We start from the raw sequence: 22,267 nt of genomic DNA on the forward strand, positions 1-22,267 counted from the left end.
TGTTTTTATAAACACCATTATGATTGCCTTTTATTTGTATTTTTCCAGCTGACTATTTTAGTGAAGGTAAAAATGATTCAGAGGACAGCGGTCTTCGATTTGCTACTTGTCAGTTGTTATGGAAGCAGATCAATTCTGAAACAGAGGTGCGTCCTGCTACTTAATACTAACTATACATTTTACATTTTAAATCAATTCTGGTGTTTTGTTTTGTTCTTATTTTTCTGAGTGATTTCCTTTACCTGCAGAAAAGATGAATGGTCTGAGGCAGGAAGAGAGCCAGAAATGTGGAGTGAGACTGAAACCTCCATGAGGAACATATAAAAACCACCACTAGTACACTGTTTCTAACCATGACACACATACCAATTCTGACGCATAAGCTTCCCCTCCTTACCTTACTGATGGTCTTCTTTGCTGTATCCTGGTGTATTGCTACTGTCTGCTTCTAATCCAGTTGTGTGTTTTCTAACCCACAGTGAAGTTTAGGCTGCTCTAAACCTCAGTTTTGTGGGGTATAGGGCATCTCAAGGTCCATTTTGGATTAGAATGCACGCTGGTGAATGGAAGACGGACACGTGCTAATATGGCTGAGCACTTAGTCTGATGAACTGGTGTCAACAGTGTCTCTTATATACCAGTGAGAAGTGCTATAATGATAACCACCTCAAATGAAGCAGACCGTTTTAGGAAAAATAAAATGTTTCCTCAACCTCTTGGTTACTTGAGGCCTTATGAAATTAAGTAGCCTATAATTAGGAGCCCAAAACATTTTAATAAGTTTAACATTGCAAGATGGAGCAGATGAAGAGAGATTTTTATTATGGTGGGATTTTTTTGAGGGAAAGCAATCCCAGAAGATATTCTGCCTACTAGCCTTCCCTCTTCACCTGTTTCTCTCCCCCACTTCCCTCCGTGTTTAAAGAAGAACTTGCAGCCTGTGGTGAACTTAATATAACTGACTAAAAACATAAAAGCAGTGATAGGTAGTGGGGTTTTATACTTTTCTGGCTGTGTTTACCAAAGAGATGTTTAAAACAGGGCTTGCTTCCATGCAGCTCATTATTATTAATTAATTATTAATATTAATATGCAGATCGATTTCCACAAATAGTTTTGGGGGGAAATTTTGAAAAAGTCAGATTTTTTGTTGTTGACATTTTTCTAAACTAACCATTTCAGCATTTCATTTTGAGATGATGTTTGAAATGTTTCATTCAACCAGAATAAAAAAAAATTCATTTGAGGGAGAAACAATGAAAAAATGCAGGTTTTGGTTTGAAACAAAGCAAAAATTTGGGGGGCGGGGGGGCTGATTTTTTGTTCGACCACTGAATCAAAAAATAAATTATTCACTCAGCTCTAGGGTCTTGGTAGAACAGTTCAATTCAACCGTGTACTCAATGTGCAGTAGTGGTCAAAAAAGCAAATAAAGTGTTAAGATGCCTAAGGCTCAGAGGAGGCAGCAGCTGGCTGGTCACAGCCCCGAAAGCCAACCCCATAAATGATTTTTGTTGTAAGAAGTATGTGATTAGGTTTTGGTTGGTAGAGGTGAAACCATCTGTCCATTACGTTTTCTGATATTCCTAAACAGGACTACAACTTCCCTATGTATTCCAGCAGAAGAAATATTTTGGGCTGGAGGTAGAGAACCACAAATAAACACGTTTGATAATTGAAGGAAGTAGAAAAATACTGCAAAAGTATATCTGTCTTTATTGATTTTTTTTAATTATTTTTTTCACGTTGATCCCACTATGAAAATAATTTTTCAAGGATAAAAGGGAGTAGAGGAATGGTGACAAATAAGGCATGTGTTGGCTGAAGATACTTTTTCATCATTTAGGCCTAATACTTTCCTTAGCTGATTTTTTTTCTGTTTAAATTTAAAGAAATTGAATGTTGACTCTCCTGCGTAACTGTAGAATTCACACAGAAAATGCTTGTAGGTATTCTGTAAGACAATAGGGAATAAGAGGAGTAGGCATGGACATCCTTCCAGAAAATAATTGCACTGTTTTGTACATCCAGAGGTCACTTGCTTTTTCATAGCTAAATACATTTTTTTCCCCTCCTCTGTGCCTGAATCATTTTTAAGATTACTGTTCAACCTGTCTTGCAGCAACATACTTAAACAAAGATGCAGTATCCCTGAATTATTGAGATATTTGATCAAAGCATCAAGGGAAAACAGAAAGAAACACTTCTATTTCTGCCACCTAATAAATTATACACTCTGGTCATAAATGGCAGAAAAACAGAATATTAATTTAGAATTGGACCCTGGATAATTTTGCTTTGGGGCTTTTAACAACCAGTAAAGTGACAAGAGGGAAGTGGGAAAAGGGGGACTCCAGTGTCTCCCCACCTATGTATAATAAAAGCTGTGTGTGTGCGTTTATATGTTTTCTAGAAAATACAAGAAGAACTCAATAAACAATTATTTGATAACCTAATAAGTTTTCTGAGACAATCTCACTCTGAATTCCAAACAAAGAAGACAGAATGGATGTGTCGGATGAAATCTAGTGAAATTCCTACTGCAGCTCTTGTCCTAGGTAACTTTTTTGTATTTTAAGACACTTTGTGATACATCTGTCAAATCTCTAGATTAGATTAAAGATCAAAGGAAATTGATTTGGAGCCTTCCAGCTATTGGAGCAAGCAGCTTGAACTTCAGAAACATTAACAGACAAGAATCAGAGGAAAGCTGTATTGGTTTTAGTTCTCCTCTTGTTTTTCCCATATGTATGAAGGCACAGTGTGAGAGCATCTCCACCATAGGTTTTGCCTTAGGCAATAGGAGGGAGTGGACATCAGAACATTTGGCTTCTAGTCCCATTTCTACCACCAACGTGCTGTGTGGTTTGTCTTATTATCTTGGATTTTTAATATGGCATCCATTACCATGGGATATGAGTCCCTCATGTATATTTATGAATTTATTCTCCCAATCCTCCTTCGAGATAGGCAAATATTGTCCTTATTTTTTATTTATAGTTTTTATTTTTCCAAATACAACAAATATACCAAAACAACAGATTCATCATAATACTCAAAGTAAGTAAAGAGGTTAGATTGAAGAGCAGGGATAGGAGGGGAAGCAAGATATCTACCTTAAAGAGCTACAATACTCATAGACCTCTTAAAAAGTCAGCCCAAATTGCTTTGAATTTTTTGGACATTCTCCTTCTGCAGAATCCGAGTCATCTGTCAGACGCAAAGTCAGCCATATCACTGAGCTACTGGTGGGGATTGACTTTTCCATTTTTTCAGGATTAATTTTTTTAGTTACCAGTGTTGACCGTTGGGACCATGCCGCTTTGTTACCAGGTTACCTCCAGGTATCAGGAATATATCCATGGATGAAATTTAAGGAGGAGGGCTTCAACTTAGCATCCAATATCAAACTGGTCCTTTGACCCACCTCATAAGAGAAATTCTTGATACTGGGGCACTCTCAAAACATGTAAGCTAATGCAATACCCAGGGAGTTACATTACCAACAGCAGTCTGAATTTATGAGACCCTGTGGCAGGTTGGACTAGGTCTGGAGGCCTCGCAGCCCTGCATCACCTTGTCCCAGAATAGAGCAGCGAGAAGTCCTCCAGGCAGCCTAGAGTGGCTGTAGAAGAACGGCCAATCAGAGGGGCTGCTGGAGTGACCAATAAGGGTCCAGAAGAGCCAGATAAAAGGTAAGCAGCAGAGCAGCCTTCAGTTCCTGCCTGGAGCTTGAAGAGGGAGAACCAGGTGCTTGGCTGGCTGGCTGAGCAGCAGGTCCCTGTATAGCTCACTGCGGAGGCAGAACCAAGCCCAGGGAAGGTTGCCAAAGACTGGGTGCCTGGCTGGCTGGATAGAAGAGCAGCAGGACCATGAAAAGGTCAGTGCGGGCAGGCTGAACCCGGGGGACTGAGACCAGGACCTGCCCAGACCAGGCGAGGGTACCGAGATGGGCCCTGCTGGTCTGGTTAAAGACTGAACCCAGGGAGGGCTGCGGCCCTGGGTAGGTGTCAGAAGAAGGCAGTGTCTCTGGGAAGAAGTCTAAGAGCTACGGCCCCCTATCAGAGCCGGGATAAGAACTTGGGACTGTATACCCTGGAAGGGGGGACAGCGTGTGTGGCTCGGCCGGAGGGCTGAGCTGCCGAAGACCAGTCGAGAGAACCACGGGGCGGGGGGGGGGGGGGGGGGGAGTGCTTGCGAGAGGAGGGTGCCACCCCATTGAAAGAACAAAAAACCAAAAGCAGGCTCGCACCTAACCAAGAGAAAGGGGGCCATCCACGAGATGTATGTGTGTCCTCCCCCCCCCCCCCCCCCCCCATGAAAAGAACTGTGTTTGCAGGCACTATCGGCCAGAGAAATGGAGGCATGCATGAGAGGCGGGTGCTGATCCTGTTACAGGCCTTTAGCCTTCATGGGGATCATTATATTAAAAAAGGGGGGGTCTTTTGGTGAATAAGCCTTAGTCTCAAGTCTAAAGTTGCTTTTTTAACATTAGATACAATTGTATATATTGTCTCTCTTTTTGACAAATGAGGAAGTGAGGGAAAAAGAGATATTTGGGCAAGGATTTTATTCACAGAAATCAATGGGAGTGTGCCATTGGCTTCAGTGGGGCCAGGATATTGCCCTTAGGGTAGGTTTTTAAGGCCCGGCTTGACAAAGCCCTGGCTGGGATGATTTAGTTGGGGTTGGTCCTGCTTTGAGCAGGGGGTTGGACTAGATGCTCTCCTGAGGTCTCTTCCAACCCTAATATTCTATGATTCTATGTCTGCATGTCAAGAAAACACCTTCGGTTGGCCTGTGTCAGCTGACTTGGGCTGGGGCTGTGGGGTTGTAAAATTGCAGTGTAGACTCTCGGGCTGGAGCCTGGATTCTAGGATCTTCCCCACTCTCAGGGTCCTCCTAAAATTAGGTCTGTGCTATGGTTCTATCTGTTTTTTTAAAAAATTTTGGTTTAGCTGAAACAGTTTTACAGTTGGTTAGAAAATGTTCCCATTGTACACAAATCCAGGGAGCCTATGGCAGAGTTGGTGATTGAACTCAGATCTTCTGAGTTCCAGTCCTTCCTCCTTGGAAGTGGGGATAAAAGAAATAACTAAGCAGCAGTTTCAATTTCCCCTTAAAAATCTAATGTGTACATCACTAATCTTTAGACTCTTTGGAGGTTGTGGTGGAGAGAGATGATAAAACCTGCTTGAGTTCTGAGATCTGGTATAGTGGTAGTATAAGACTCATTCGGTGTCTTTCTCCATCCCTCCAAAATTCTGAATAACAAAAGAACTGGCTTTTCCTCATTCTTGCTAATGAGTGTTCTTGACAGCTTGTTAAGTGGACTCCAATGCAGAATTACATCAACAGGAATCAAACCACTGTTAAAAAAAATAACTGAGAAATATTTAGGTCTCAGGTGCCTCCTTACCTTCCTTCCTCCTGGAAGGAGCTTGAGGGATATTTCTGTTGCTGTCTCTAGAGAGAGAAAGTAATCTGTGATACCATTGATTTTAATCAGCCATCACTAATATGGAATTCTGAATACAAATTTTCTTCATAACTTACAGGTGACCTGTCATTTTTTCACTATTCTCTTTCTCGTCTATTTGGGATATCTTCTCATTCAGTGATTCTGATAATAAACGGGGATAATCCAGTATTGATTTTTCTTCCTTCTAGGTGTAAATGTTACAGATCATGACGTGACATTTAAAAGTCTCTCAGAGGTTCTTCAGGATAACGTGACTCCTTATGTAGTCTCACTGCAAGCCAAAGAATGCCCAGGTATTTAACGTAATAGCTTTAACAACCTGTTCAAATGGTGAATGCCATTAACCATAAATTCTATCTTATATTTTTGAATTATAAAAATTATGGATGGAAAAGACCTTTTAGGCCATCTAGTCCAATCTTCTGACAATACAGGATTGTTCTCTGCAATACATTTTCTAGTTATGTCCAGTTTTGTTTAAAACAATGAGGATTCCACCACTTCTTGTGGGAAACTATTCTATCTTTGTCATCCTGTTCAATTTGAAATAAAGCTGTTGCATATTTTAAGATTTTTTAAATAATTTTATATTTGGTCCAACCATTTCTTATTTTAAGCCTCGGGAAGAAGTAGATGTAATAACTATCATGGTTTCAGGGTAACTTCACCTGTATTCTTCCCTCCCTGGTCCGCTCTAGGGTGCCCAATCAGGTATCAAGCCTCCAGCCATCACTTGTCTCTGGGAAGGGACCTCTGTCAAATTCCCTTTTTTAACCGGGGGTTTTACAGCTGTATAGCCACGTTCGATACAATGTGACATCTGCAGCAAGACAGTCTGCCTTAAGGCCAGCACCTGGGCTTACCTTTCTCTCCAAGTGCCATGACAGGTGTGATTTACCAGTAATCCAAACAGCTCTTTCTAAGCAAGTACACTTATTCTTAGGGCAAAAGCTTTGTGTGTGAGAGAGAGCCCCAATAAACGGATTTAAACACACACTAAACAGATCAGGAGTCACCCACCAGTCTTATAGGACCCTAGTAAGCCAAAATTTTTCCAACCTTTCAGCAGGGTCTGTTTGTTGAATCAAAAGAAAGAACCTGTGTCAGTTGAAGCTCAGTTTTTTATACCAAAAGCCACTTCTTAGTTTGAGTCTCTGGAACACCCAGTTTGAACTAGTATATGCAAACCTCCCCAAGGGTTGTACCTCTCTAGAGTTGTTTAGTTACAGTGACTCACCTTAATCACCTTCCTCAATACACAGTTTTTAGTTTCTGGAGGAGCTGTAGTAACCCTCTTCCATAGAGTAGACTAGAGCACAAACATATAAACCATTCATAAATTTTAGTAAGTCGTCCCCAAAGATACTGCATCTGTCACAGCAAATATTCGATTATAAACTGAAATCTCCCTCTGCAAACCCTAGTCTCCTCTCTTTCAGCCACCAACTTCATGTCTCTGAGACATTTTCATAGTGAGGAGAATGACACCTGTGGGGTTTTTTTTGTTTTTTTTTGTTTTTTTTTTTTTTTTTTAATGCCAAGAACAGGTCTCATGGATACTTATTTATATTGTATGAAAAACCTAACATCATCTATGTTCTGTAAAGCTTTATGTATATGAGCTTCAGTGTGTACATATAGCAACTTATTTTACTGTAATCAGGAATATCTGTAATAACATTTTCTTCCAAATATATACTTTTTGTAAACTCAAAAGACTAAAATCACTCCAAGAAATGTACTCAGATCTCTTATTTAGCCTTTTAGTCTATCTTTAGGTTAATCTAGCAGTGCACAAACAGTGCATTGCTCAAGCCTGAGGGAGAGGCAGGATCAGTGTCTGACCCTTTGATTTCCTCCCTCCCCCACCAGACAAGCTAGTAGTGTTAACTATTGTTATACACAGCAGTCCTGATATATGGAGGTTTGGGAGCTGCCTGGGGAAGTTGAAAATAATGCTCTGCAGAGAGGGTGAGCTTGGGGAAGGGGAAGAAAAGACAAAAACAGGATGATCGGGGGAGAGGGGTGGAAATAGGTGTGGTGTGGGTTAGAATTCTAGGTAATTAGGTGAGAGTCTCTTCATTGTGTGCCTCTATGTTGTAAAGGCATAAAACATCTGCTTCAGAAACTGATGGGACAGCTAATGGACTGCTGTGTAGATGTGGACTCATCTGAAGAGGAGGAATGTGTTAACATTTCCCAGAAAAAGATACGCTGCTCAATGGTTTCTCTTTCCAAATGGTACGAGAGTGTAACAAAGGTAGGCTTTCATACTGCCATTTTACAAAATATCTGGCTTTTAAGTCTCATAAAATTTTAATTGCATGACTCAGTCTTATATCTAATAGTCAAAACACTAGCAAAGCTAGTCTTTCATTTAGTACTAGGTGATACCTGACCCTGAGACCATCAGAACCTAAAAGTATTCTTTCACGAGTATGAATTCAGTTTCTAATTAAATATTGTCTATCTTTTTGAAAGGTCACTTTTGAAAGTGTTTTCATCATTCAAAAAAAAATGGTTGTTTTATGCTAATCCTTTGGAAGTGGAAGCTTAAAACTCAAATCTGACTTCCTACCAAATGTTGTTCTCTCCAGACAAGATCCTTGAAGTATTTGTTTTGAAAAACAAAGTATAAAGAACAGATGATCAGTGTTAAGTCGGCCTTTTACGCAAGCTATCTGAAGCCTGCACTACACAGGCAGTTAATAATAGCAAAACCTTCCAAATGTTTTATATTTTCTCACTATTGAAAAACTAAAAATTAGGAACACAAATATTTTACCAAAATTATTGAGACTCTGAGGGTCTCCTCTGGTTTCCTACTGGGTAATTGGACAAAAAAAGCATAGAATAATTTTCCTTATTACTTTGTATTTACATTGATTTCAGTGGGATTTATGTGCTTTGTTGAATAGAAATGGACTTTAGCATGTGCTTAAGTCTCTGCTAAATTGGGACCTAAATATCCATGTTCCAGCAACCAGCCCGAGTAGCTTGAGTATCTCAGCTGAGATACTCAAGCTACATCTACTGAGGGACAGGAGGAAAAAGAATCCTACTCTCTACTCCCAGTGCTGGGAAGTCATTATGCAGATTCTGTTTTAACCTAATTTGGAATAATAGCCTTTATGGTGTTAGCACAGCCCCTGAAGCAGAGTAATAGAGAATCTGTGCAACTGAGGATGCTTCATCCCTTTTCAATTCCCAGGCATGCCTGACTTGCTACTGTGATCTTCACAAGAAGTGGTGCAAATCTGTGTGCCCATCCCAAATTGTCCCTCCCTTTGCCCAGTGGAACCACACCAGAGGGCTCTGCAGAGATAAGGGCCGGATTGGCCCTTGTTAAAGAATAGTTTTCTAACCTACTCTCTGTTATAGCTGTTTCATTTAGGTCACAGGAGAGGAACAGTGGTGATGTACACAGTTAGAGAAGTACCATGTGTTCCTTAAACACAGCTAATTTTGTTTATTTTGGTTAAGTTGTCCATGTGGTAATAGAGTGTTATAACATGGGAGACAAGAGACTTACTTTGTATTTTCCCAACTTCCGTTTTATAATATATGGACAATGGCTTTGAAGAAAACAGGTTCTGAAACTCCAAGCAAAAAAAGAACTTCCTCTTCCAGGCACTGGCAATCTCCTCCAATTGTGGTTATCTTCAAGGACATGGAAAGTTTCACAACGAAAGTACTTCAGGACTTCATAGTTATCAGCAGGTAATGTGCCCTGAGGTTTTGGACTGGTGCTCTTTTACTCCCTTCCACTTTTTCTAGTTGTTGCCATAAAATTAAAGGCTGGAGCTCAGGTGTCACTTTTGCTTGGGGTGGTAACCTGCCCACTTTGCCATGAGAATGCAGGCCAAATCACTTGAGTGCTGATGGTTCTCCAGTGTTTCTCCCCATATGCCCAAAGGACAGAGAGGTTCTCCATAATTCACTGGAAAAGAATTGTAGAGTGACTCAGCTAAATGCAGCACAAAGAATCCTTGGATATGCCCCCAGAAGTCCTAGCGACACTTGTGGTTGAGGGGGTGCAGCAGCAGTAAGGACACAGTAACTCGGGTACAGCTTCTCAATACAGCTGCTGAGATCCAGGCTAGGCTAAACAGGGTTCTCAGACCTCATTGTTGATCACCCAAGCTAACTCTGGATTACAACATATCCCTTCTTGATTGTAAAATCCTGGGACATGCAGTATCCCTCTACAAGGACATGGAGAGGATGGAAAACTGAATCAGAAATTTTGAGAATAGCAATAGTGGTGCAAAGCAACAGAGTGCTTCTACTGCTAAAAGTGCTTGTTTTCCACTGCCTGCTCACCTGCACCACTATTAGAGGGGTAGCCGTGTTAGTCTGAATCTGTAAAAAGCAACAGAGGGTCCTGTGGCACTTTTAAGACTAACAGAAGTATTGCAAAGCAACAGAGTGCTTCTACTGCTAAAAGTGCGTAGCGGTTGGTGGGTTTTCGGTATAGGGTGGTGTTAACGTGGCCATCGCTTATTTGTACGGTGGTGTCTAGGAAGTGGACCTCCTGTGTAGATTGTAAATACCGAAAACCCACCGACCGCTACGCCTACCTTCATGCCTCCAGCTTCCACCCCAGACACACCACACAATCCATCGTCTACAGCCAAGCACTGAGGTACAATCGCATCTGCTCCAACCCCTCTGACAGAGACCAACACCTACAAGATCTTCACCAAGCATTCTCAAAACTACGATACCCACACAAGGAAATAAAGAAACAAATCAACAGAGCCAGACGTGTACCCAGAAGCCTCCTGCTACAAGACAGGCCCCAAAAAGAAACCAACAGAACTCCACTGGCCATCACCTACAGTCCTCAGCTTAAACCTCTCCAACGCATCATCAGTGATCTACAACCCATCCTGGACAATGATCCCTCACTTTCACAGACCTTGGGAGGCAGGCCAGTCCTCGCCCACAGACAACCCGCCAACCTTAAGCATATTCTCACCAGCAACCACGCACCGCACCATAACAACTCTAACTCAGGAACCAACCCATGCAACAAACCTCGATGCCAACTCTGCCCACATATCTACACCAGCAACACCATCACAGGACCTAACCAGATCAGCTACAACATCACCGGCTCATTCACCTGCATGTCCACCAATGTTATATATGCCATCATATGCCAGCAATGCCCCTCTGCTATGTACATTGGCCAAACTGGACAGTCACTACGCAAGAGGATAAATGGACACAAGTCAGATATCAGGAATGGCAATATACAAAAACATGTAGGAGAACACTTCAACCTCCCTGGCCACAAAATAGCAGATGTAAAGGTAGCCATCTTACAGCAAAAAAACTTCAGGACCAGACTCCAAAGAGAAAATGCTGAGCTCCAGTTCATTTGCAAATTTGACACCATCAGATCAGGATTAAACAAAGACTGTGAATGGCTATCCAACTACAGAAGCAGTTTCTCCTCCCTTGGTGTTCACACCTCAACTGCTAGCAGAGCACCTCACCCTCCCTGATTGAACTAACCTCGTTATCTCCATACTGATTTATACCTGCCTCTGGAGATTTCCATTACTTGCATCTGAAGAAGTGAGGTTCTTACCCACGAAAGCTTATGCTCCCAATACTTCTGTTAGTCTTAAAAGTGCCACAGGACCCTCTGTTGCTTTTTACAGATTCAGACTAACACGGCTACCCCTCTAATAGTGGTGCAGGTGAACAGGCAGTGGAAAACAAGCACTATTAGCAGTAGAAATGATGAACTGTTAGAATACTACCTAATTTCCAGTGTTCTGAAGTCTTGAAGGGGTGGTTATTGTCATGGTGCCTGTCTAATGGGGAATAGCTGAGGTCACATATTTGAAGTTGAGTGGGAGGGTTCCAGCACTAGATAAGTTTGGATGTTTGTCCTGTGGTTTGCTAGAGCAGTGGCTCTCAACCTTTCCAGACTACTTATACCCCTTTCTGGAGTCTGATTTGTCTTGCGTACCCCAAGTTTCACCCAATTTAAAACCTACTTGCTTATAAAATCAGACATAAAGATACAAAAGTGTCGCAGCACATTGTTACTGAAAAAGTCTTACTTTACCATTTTTACCATGTAATCGTACAATAAATCAATTGAAATATAAATATTGTACTTACATTTCAGTGTATGGTGTATATATAAAACAGTATAAACAAGTCACTGCCTGTATGAAATTTTAGTTTGTACTGACTTTGCTAGTGCTTTTTATGTAGCCTGTTGTAAAACTAGGCAAATATCTAGATGAGATGATGTACCCCCTGGAAGACCTGCGTAGAAGAAGTCTAGCGTCAGTGCAATAACTGTACAATTAAAAGTTGTCTTCCTTAAAATCTGGTACTGTACTGCTGGACTAGAAGTCAGTCAATGTTGTGCCTTATCTTTTAAAGAAGGTGCTGGGGATGTCCCTGGGAATTAGACAAATGCACTTTACTTTGTTATTACAAACTAATTTACCTGATGCTAAAGATGGAGTTAAAACATCTTGATGACATGAAGTTTAAAAAAAAAAAAAAAACAACATGGTTTCTGCATAGGAAAAGCCTACTTCTTCAATCTGTTAGAATTCTTTGAGGTAGCCAACAGAATAGTAGATAAGGGACAGATGCTATATATAACTTTTTAAGATTGATTAAAAATTCTTCAACAAAATCCCTCCTAAAAAGTGGCTAAGGAAATGATATAGTTATGGGATTAGAGTTGAAGCCCTGTCATGGGTTGAAAACTGGCTAAGAGGTTGAGAACAAAAAGAAGGAATAGTCAATTTTCATCAGGGAAGAAAGTTAGTAGTGGGGTGCCACAAAGATCTGTAATGGGACTAGTATGATTTAATATATTAGTGAACTTTAAGGGGCAGTGTTAAATTGTATAACACTGTTTTGGATAACATGAAACTAGAAAAGGGAAGAGGCTATACCTCTGTATAAAGCAGTGATAGACCCTCATTTGAACACAGTGCTCAGTTCTGGTCATCACATGTCAGAAAAAATGAACTAGAAATAGAAAAGATCCAGAGAGGGCAAAAATGATAAGAGAAATGGAAAAACTCCAAAAACAAAGAGAAATTTAGAAGTTTAGGATTGTTTGTTTTAGAGAAGGAACAAGTAAGTGAGTTTATAGTAAGTCTAAAACTTATTGCGTGTGTATATATAGAAAGAGCTATTTGGGCATTCCAATTTTCCTTTTCTCGTAACACATGAACAACTTGATAAACAGTGAAATTAAAAAGCAGTACATTTAAAACTGCTAAAGATACATGAATTACACCACAAATAATTAACTGTGGAACTCACTGCCACAATGTGTTTTTGAGGCAAAGAGTCTAGTTAGATTTTAAAAAGAGGTGTGTGTTATTATTCATATATTATATTTATTAATCACAGATATGCTAGGATAAAAACAAGATGAAGTCAAGGGAGAGAGGATTTCACCCACAGAAGGAATATAGACTCTTTAAGACGTATACTAAGCCAAACACAAAACTCTCTAGGAGATAGAATTAACTTCTCTCATAGGAATGCTAATTTGTGTAAATATGCAGTGTTGTTGTAGCCGTGTTGGTCCCAGGATATTAGAGAGGCCAGGTGGTTGAGGTAATATCTTTTATTGGATGAACTTCTGTTGGTGAGAGAGACAAGCTTTTGAGCTACACAGAGCTCTTCTCTCGGAGTATCTTTCCGAGACCTGAGGAATAGCTCTGTGTAGCTTGAAAGTTTGTCTCTCTCCAACAGAGGTTGGTCCAATAAAAGATATTACCTCACCCACCTTGTCTTTCTAATTTGTGTTAATGTCAATTATGGATCACTTTATCCCCTTCTTCTGAAGCATTTTTTATTGGTTGCTATCAGAGATAGGATTGGTGAACATAGGGACTTTGGTCAGATCTGATACGGCAATTCGGAATTCAGATGAATAATGTTGTTTCTGGTTCATCTCAGGATGTTAATGTGGGTGGAAAGTTACAATTGTTTGAATTATCTAACTGCATTCCATACTTTCAGAAAGTTGGGTTTCTTGTAAGTTTAATTCTAAATGTCTTGCTTTATTTTTTTATTTTATTTTATTTAAGCAAACTACAATACTTTTTAAAGTCTTGGGGCTCTTGTTTGTTTGTTTTGTTTTGTGCTAGACACCGTATAATCACAAAAAACAATCAGGCCTTGATCTATGATTGTGGCCCTTAGGTCCTACTGCAATTCAAAGAGTAAATAATAATTTCATTCACCATTTAATTATTTTTATCCATGTGAGCCTTTCAACACTATTTATTAAAGTTGTTCCTTAGAAATGAAAATAATTTCAAGGCATATTTAGAAGACTATATTTTGGAATTTTTCAACTAGGTAAAACTAGCAAAGGGGAACCTTTCCTGTACTGTAACACTAAAAGCAGATGTTTTACAAGCATCTTCCTGAAGATTGGGTCCTCAGGATACAATTTGATTTGTTTTTTTTCCTTGGGTGCTTATAATTTCCGCTCTACCCTTTTCATTTTCTTCCCAGATCAAAACTCATCTTGTTCCAATTGTAGCAGTCTATTTACGTTGTTCCTTTGAGAGTAGTGCTGTATTGGGAATATACTGTGTTGCCTTGTGGTTGTGGTGCTGGGGAAACCCGCATAACTATTATGTTTTCTTTTTCCTTCCCCACTTTGTGGTCTAGTCAGCACATACATGAATTCCCTCTTGTACTCATTTTTGGAATTGCCACGTCTCCAATGATCATCCACAGGTTACTTCCTCACTCTGTTTCTTCTCTGCTGTGTATAGAGCTTTTCCAGTCTCTTTCCTGCAAGGAGCACCTGGCTACAGTAATTGACAAGGTAATTCCATTTCTAGATAAATGAGGGGGGAATAGATGTGTACAAGTATGGTGTATGTATACATAGCATCTTATGCTTTAAAAGTAGACTAGTGTGAAGCTTTTAAAGTGGGATCTGTTCTTGAGAGCCATATGTTCTGAATATTGTCTCTGTATACCCATGTCTTTAAGCTCACTTACATATGTTGAGAGTTTCCTCTTCACACGTGTTGGAGACCATTCAGAAATTATTCGGTACATATCTTCACTTCTCGTTTGTATTAACGTTCATGCACACACAACTATATGGTTTTCATTCACTCCCCTTTATTATAGTGCTGCTTTGAAGTAAGATTCACTTAGTTCTAAATAGGGATGGCTTCACATAGCTTTTATTTACACTGAATATTGCAGCTTAATGTGAATTCTGCAGCCCCTTGAAAATGAGCAGAATTATCCAAATCTAAGGTCCCATCATGCAGACACTTTGCTCGTGTGATTTCAGTGGAATGCATTTGTAGAGTGCCAGCAGAACTATTGCATATGCTTGCAGAAAGTAGTTTTGTCCCAGATGCCTGCTATAATATTTGTTCTATCATTCATAATTTGAAAAATTATAGGTAAAATTAATGTCAAGTTTGAACATAACTAAAATCAGACAATATAAAGTTCAGGATGTGGTGGAATCATAAGCTTTAAATAAGTGTGTGTGTTTTTGCAGTAATGGAAATAAATGTGGTTTGGCTGAAGATGACTACATGCGTTAATCAATTAATATAGTTTAATTCTAGCACATTCTGAAAGTTGAATCAAACACAGATCTAACTGCTTTGCTATTTTCATATTCAAGAAGGAACATTATTATAATTAGCTGTTGCTACTAGCAGTTACATTTACCTTGAAATGTAATCTATTCTGGTAACATTTAGCAAGGAAATATTTTTTTTCCCTTTGTCTCCTGCAGCTACTTCTGACAACTCAGTTTCCCTTTAAACTAAGTGAGAAAGTGTTGCAAGTTCTAATCAACATATTTTTGTACCATGATTTCTCTGTCCAGAACTTTATCAAAGGATTTCAGGTAAGCAGGAGTAAGACGAATTTCAATTACAGATAGGCGGTGGTGAAAATGCAATAGGATTACTCCCTGGCGGCAGACTTGTACTCAATTTTTTATGGCCTGATTTTAGTCCCATTGAAGTCAGTGGCAAAATTCCCATTGAATACTATAACTGAAATCAGGTCTCTAGATAGGTTTTTTTTGGAAATGGGAAAGCTGTTGGGAAGCTAGCAGGAATTGTGGGATGGCAGTTTAGAAACCGCTTATTCTGTGGCACAATCGTATGAATAAAAAATTAGAAACAAAAAAAGAGAATCTACCTGAAATGGTAGAAACAAATTTTGTATGTATTAATTTTATAGGTATTCTTTGATGCCTTTCAATTTTGCATGCTAATACTAAAAAAACTTCAATCATATAAAGAACTTTGTGACAGGAAAAAGCTTTCCATCTCAATATACCTGCCCAGTTTTTGTACTACTACTTTTTTTTTTTTTCCAGAATGACTGTGGTGCAGTCTTTCAAAAAATTGCATTGTCAGAAGGATGTTTTCTACTATACTGTAAGGCCCCAGACCTGCAAACACTTACACACTTAAAATCAGTGGAGCAACTCAAAGTAGCATAGTTAAGCACATGTGTAAATGTTTACAGGATCAGGGCCTAGCGGTATGATTTCAGATATGTGAAATGTGGGATCTTGTCGTGTTCCATTGCTTCATTTAATGCATTCTAGCTAACGTTTGTGCCTTAAATGATACACTCTTTACTTGGTGCTTTGGCATTTGTGAGGTTGGGCCTGGTCACATAACCCAACAAATTATGTAATACCTAATGTAATTGCTGAATTTGTCTATTATTCAAAGAATAAATAAATCAAGTAATAATTGAGCAGCTATAGATCTCGTATAAAACAAAAAGCAATTGACTGAATGATATGGGCAGCAGAAAATGGCAAAATGAGGTTGCCTATATTATTCATTGAATAATAATCAACCACCTCTAGTGACAATGGAAAGTAGATTATTATTAATGTAATCTGATGTGTTGACTGAGTAGACTCTAAATTTTTTAAATTAATGTCATTTTAGCAATTGTTAATAAATTGCTTAGCTTATTTAAATGCTAGGACACCGCAAGGAAAGTGAACTGCATAGATATTACAGGTTTTTACTGCATTGTCTCTTTCAGCTGTCTATTGTGGAGCATTTCTATTCCCAGCCCCTCAGTGTGTTGTGCTGCCAGCTCCTGGAAGCTAAGAAGAGAGTAAATTCTTTATCTCACAATCAGTGTGAAAACATTCGAAGCCTGCCATCTTTTAGAAGGTAAAGGAGAAATAAATATTTTGAACAGTCCTATATTCAATGAGCATTTTTTAAAAAAATACTTGTAAATACAGTATTGTGAAATGTGTAATTATATGTGCATATGTTACACAAAACAGGGACAGTTGTGAATTACTTCTGAAATTCTTTAATCTCTTGTCTAAAGAATGCAGCTTTTATTTTGTGTAAAATCTGCTGTAAAATCCTTCTGTTGAAAGATCCATTTTTTCCTTTTGTCCTTCGTGTAGAAACATATTCTTTTGACAAATGTTCTAATCAGTTGAGAAGTTATGGCAGACCCAGGACTTAAACTGCAGGATTTTGTAGTGGCCACAGACCCAACAGAATCCTGACCACCACCATTTTTAAAACTATGTATTGTGTAACTTTATATTATACCAGTATTTTTGTTTGGTTTTTACTTCAGATATGTGGAAAGTCAAGTCTCAGAAAAACAAATTGCACTTCTGACTGAGGACAGTTTTTTAAAGGTAAAGTGTAAAATCATTTGGAGGATAGGAACAACCTTTCAAACCCCCCATCTTTTTGCATGAAAAGGGATAGAAAACTAAGGTAGAACTTGGTTCTGTGTAGCATCTTTCATTTTGTAGATATCCTAAAACATGTCTAATGATTTGAGAGCTGGGCTTTAGATCTACATGATCGTCCCAATTCTGCTCTGTGGTGTGTTGGGCAGGTCCCTCAGCCTTTCTGTGCATTGAGTTTACCATCTGTAAAATGGGTAAAATAATTACCAGGGAGGTTGTGGGGCTCAATTATTTAGGACCCACTCTTACTACTTATTCAGGCAAAAAAACCCATGAAACTCAATGGAGTGTTTGCCAGAACAAGGGACGAATAATTAATCCTGCAGGCTGTTCCATATGTGGGCTCCTGTACCTTGTGTAGATCTCCATTAAAATCAATCAGACTCCCTATGGATACAAAGTGTTCACTCACGCTAAACAGAATTTCAGGACTGGGGCCTTAATTTGTAAAGCACTTTTAAAATCTTCAGATGCAGGTCCAATATAAATGTTTTACAAAATGAGCTAGATACAAGTGATAAGTGACAGTGTAAGTAAATGTTAAAGCTGTTGTAGGTGTAGCCATGACTCTCACACTGCCATAGGCATAAAAATTTGTTTTACAGAGAGATGTTAACTCAGGAGACCAAGTTTATCCTGTACTCATTTTGAGTATGCTCTTTTCCTACCAAGAGAGCACCTAGGCTGCCATAAAATCCAAGGATCAGCATTTCTGTTAGTTGCCTAAATCTGCATTTTTAGTTTCCAGTCTAGTTTTAAACATTTTAAAACCACTTCAGGATTAAACCGTTTTAACATGTTTTTGCCAGCCAGTGTTGGTGGGGCTAAATCATGTTAAAATATATTGAATAAAGTGTTCAAGATTACAAGTGCATAAGGGAGCGACAAGATTTACTTGTAAGCTAACTATATCTCCAGGCTGCTAGCAGAACATTTGAAGGGCTATAATCTGTTTCTCTAAAACATTTTTATATGGACTTTTGAAGACATTGCCATGCCTTAGTGAAGGCCTTACGCTGCCTTCCCTGACTGAGTGACATTTGATCTGCTCAGCACCTTTGGGCTGATATACCACCTCATTCCAAAGTTAAGTTATTAATTATTTGTATTAATATAGCACCTAAGGGCCCCACTGATAGATCAGTACTCCATTATGTTACATTTGTACAAACACAGAACAAAAAGATGACCCTGCCCCAAAGAGCTTACAATCTAAGTATGAGACAGGAGTCGGGAGTACAAGGAAATATTGAGACCATACTCATGAGACCACAGGATACTCATGAAACCACAGCATGATAGGCAGTGGTATCAGTATACCAGCAGTGAAAACTGTTGTCAAAGGAGCAGTTTTAAGTAGGGATTTGAAGGTGGATAATAGGGTAGCTTTGCAGCTGTTTATGGGAGCTCCTCACAGGTATGAGGGGCAGCATGGGAGAAAGCACAAAGGCGCTTGTTTGAAAATTTAGCAAGTGGGCGATGAAAGCTGGCATCATGGGCCAGTTGGAAGTGAGAATGAGAGATGATCAGTAGGGTAGGGACAGGCCATGAAGAACCTTGAAAGTGAAGACAAGCAGCTTATGTCTAATGTGATGATAAAGAAGATGAAATGAGTGGAGGGATCCAAAGAGAGAGGTGACACAGCCAGTGCAACAAGCTAGAAAAATGACCTATGGAGCAGCATTCTGGATGGCTATGAGCAGGGTAAGATTGCATTCGTCCTGACCAAAGAGAGGGATATGCACGGATCAAGATTAGAAATGATGAGAGGATGGACTAGAATTTTAGCTGTGTGGATGAATAGGACAGGCCATGTCTTAAAGATGTTATGGAGATAGCAAAATTTAAACATTGACTGGATGTAAGGACCTAGACTGAGGTCTAAGTTGAAGATGATGCACAGACTATGGGCCCGAGTGACAGGCAAGATGGTGGTTTTGTTCACAGTGATAGAAAAAGGAGATGTGGAGGGAGGATTAAGAACTCTATTTTAGCAATTTTGAGCTTGAGATGACAGTTAGACATCCAAAAGGAGACATCAGAGGCCAGAGGTACAGGCCAAGATTTTAATTTGCACAGAAGGCGACAGATCCGGAGTAGAGAGACAGATCCGGAGTAGAGGTCTGTGGTCATCAGCATGGAGATGCATTGGAAGTTGAATTTGTGTTTGCAGAGATAAAGCTTAGAAGGAGAGTAGAAGACAAGGGGACTGAGGACAGAACCATGTGGAACCCCCAGAGAAAGTTGGAGGGCAGTTGAGGAGGATCCTCCAAAGCATGTGCTAAAGGAGTGATTAGAGATATAGAAGGAGAACCAGGAGAGGACAGAGTCATGGAAGCAGCCAAGGGAGGACAAGACTCCAAGAAGAGCATGGTTGCCAGTGTTGAAGGCAGCTCATTTGTCAAGGAGGAGGAGATGGAGTACTGGTTCTGAGCTTTGACCAGGAAGAGGTCATTAGAGACTTTAACAAACTGGTTTTAACGTAGTACGAGGGGCAGAAACTGGATTAGAGGGTCTAGGATGGAATTGGAGGAGAGGAATACTGGACAGTGCTTATAGATGACATGTTCAGTGAATTTAGAGAAGAAAGGGAGATGCAGCGATAGTTGGAGAGGCAAATGGAATCAAGTACAGTGGAACAGTGATTGTATTTGAAAGGAAAGCGACAGAGGAGAGTGAGGTTAAGGAGAACAGTTAAGGGAGTGAGTGTGAGGGAGATCAGGGGATGGAATGGGATCGGGTAACTGGGGCAAGTGGAGGGGTTGGAGGAGGATAGCAGACGAGAAGCTTCATGCTTCTGTGATGGGAGGAGGAGAGAATTGTAGGAGGCATGCTGAGGGGAGGGGGAAGTTCCCTGTCCTATTTTGTCCGTTTTCTCTTGGAAGACAGCAGCAAGATCCTGTGCAGAGAATAGAAATGGAGGAAGGAAAGCTTTGAGGAATGAGTCCAAGGTAGTGAAAAGGTGACTGAAATTGCAGGCTTGGGATTCAGTTAAATTGGAGTAGTAGAGCTGTTTAGCTAGGAAGATGGCAAATCTGAAGAGTAGTGAACATATCTGTACTGGAGGAAGTCAGCCTGGTCACAGGATTTCTGCCAGAGATGCTCTGCAGTGTAAGAGCAGAAGCAGCAGATATTGGGGTGAGTCAGCACTAGGGGTTAGTAGGGCAGACACTGTGAAGGGAGAGAGGGGCAAAAACAAGTGGAAGATAGTGAAGCATGCAGAGAATAAACAACTCTGTTGGTGGAAGAGAGGGCAGGGTGGAGAGGGCTGAGAAATCATCAGTGTTGATGGATGAAGTCACTGAAAGGCTGAGTGACAAGATGGGAAGAAGGGCTCATGGGTGACACTGAAAAAGACCAGGTGATGATCCAAGAAGGGGAACTCAGCAACAGAAAGATCAGAGAGAGAGGAGTGCTTGGTGAAGACCAACTCAAGGGAATGGCCTTTTTGATGAGTGGGAGAGTTGAAAGAATGCTGCAGGTAAATGAAGAGATGAGGACAAGAAATGGGTGGCTAAGGGATCAGATGGGTATCAACATGGAAGCTGAAGTCGCAGAGGATGAATGTGGGAGATTGTCAGGAGAGAAAGAGTGTGCCAGGAGTCAAAGGCAGAAAGGAAGTCTGATGGGGAGACTATAGAAGACTGTGAGCAAAGCTTGGTGAATGGGCAGCATGATGGCTGATGAAATTCAGTGTTGATAAATGTAAGTTAGTGCAAATCAGAAGTAATCATTGAACTATTTATGCATATTGCTGGGTTCTAAATCAACTGCAATCACTTGGGTGGGTGTAGCGGGGGAGGTCTGTTCCTCTGTGTACAGCTGTGGTGGGGGGGGAAAGAAAAAAAACAACCAAACAAAAAGAAAAGATGTATAAAGAATGGAATCAACAGTAATACTGAAAATATTATAATGACTTTATATAAAATTATGATATTACCATCACTTGGAATACTGTGTTCAGCTGTGGTCATCCCATCTGAAAAAAGACAGCAGGGGTTTGGAGGAAGGCAATAAAAATGATTGTTGCTTTTGAAAGAGTCCCTTCTGAAAAGAGATTGAAAAGGCTGTTACTGTTTAGTTTAGAGAGGGGATGGATTAGAGGGGTCATGAGAAAGATAAACAAAATAACCAATGGTTTAAGAAGATAAATCATGCACTCCTTATTATCCTTTCCCATAACACAAGAGCACGGGGACATTCAATTGCAAGCAATACATTTAAAATTGATAAAAGGAAATACTTCTTTACCAAACACATAACTAACCTGTGAAAATCACTGCCACAAATATAACTGGAAAACGGTTTAGATGTTTGTATGGTTTATGAAAGCATCCACATTTTATTAGATAGGATTATAAAATAGAGAAACTCTCAGGCTTTGGAGCATAAACCAGCTACTAACTGACAGAGTTAATAAATTTCTTCTATGGTAAGGTTATCCACTCTGGAGTTTCTTGCATCTTCCTTTGAAACATCAGGTACCAGCCATTGTTAGAGACAGGATACTGGAGATGGACCATTGGTCTGATTTATTATGGCCATTATCTATGTTTCCAAGTTGCCTGTTTGGAAGTTGAGGAGTATCTCTGCAGTTTCATATAGGCCTCCCTGGATTTATAAAATCTGGACTTTATTATTGGTCACTTTTCCTGAAAATTTGATGTGTGACAGATAATGGAAATCTCATAACCAGAGAGTGGGATGGCTTCACAGAGCCAAAAGATGCATATATTTTTTTTTTGTATTCTGAATGCAGTCATGGAATACAGAATTGGAATTAGCTAGTCAGCTGTCTCTTAAGGAGAAATTCTTAAAGCAGACAGAGAGAACCTACTTATTTATAACGAGTCCACATTTTATTGTGATCTGTTCTATTAGTATTTCTGCAGTAGAATAAGAGAGGAAGTTTTCTTAGTAAACAAACCAAGAGGTAGCAGATCACAAGCCCATTGCTGTGAAACCTGGCAACTTGTGCAATACTTCCAAGGAAGTGATATCCATTTGACAACAATCCATATTCTAACAGCCATGAA

At 39.8% G+C, this 22,267-nt stretch overlaps 1 protein-coding gene across 1 annotated transcript in view; it reads left to right on the forward strand.

Moving 5' to 3' along the window:
- Window positions 1–22,267, forward strand: part of ORC3 (origin recognition complex subunit 3) — a 75,568-nt gene that overhangs the window by 17,381 nt on the left and 35,920 nt on the right. The window contains exons 3-11 of the mRNA XM_065400753.1: window positions 49–146; window positions 2,414–2,558; window positions 5,671–5,775; window positions 7,588–7,742; window positions 9,066–9,202; window positions 14,165–14,324; window positions 15,267–15,380; window positions 16,550–16,683; window positions 17,111–17,174. Coding sequence (XP_065256825.1) covers window positions 49–146; window positions 2,414–2,558; window positions 5,671–5,775; window positions 7,588–7,742; window positions 9,066–9,202; window positions 14,165–14,324; window positions 15,267–15,380; window positions 16,550–16,683; window positions 17,111–17,174 — 1,112 coding nt within the window. The remainder of the gene's footprint in view (window positions 1–48; window positions 147–2,413; window positions 2,559–5,670; window positions 5,776–7,587; window positions 7,743–9,065; window positions 9,203–14,164; window positions 14,325–15,266; window positions 15,381–16,549; window positions 16,684–17,110; window positions 17,175–22,267) is intronic.

This window comes from Emys orbicularis, chromosome 3, assembly GCF_028017835.1.
Source record: "Emys orbicularis isolate rEmyOrb1 chromosome 3, rEmyOrb1.hap1, whole genome shotgun sequence".
Taxonomy (NCBI): domain Eukaryota; kingdom Metazoa; phylum Chordata; order Testudines; family Emydidae; genus Emys; species Emys orbicularis.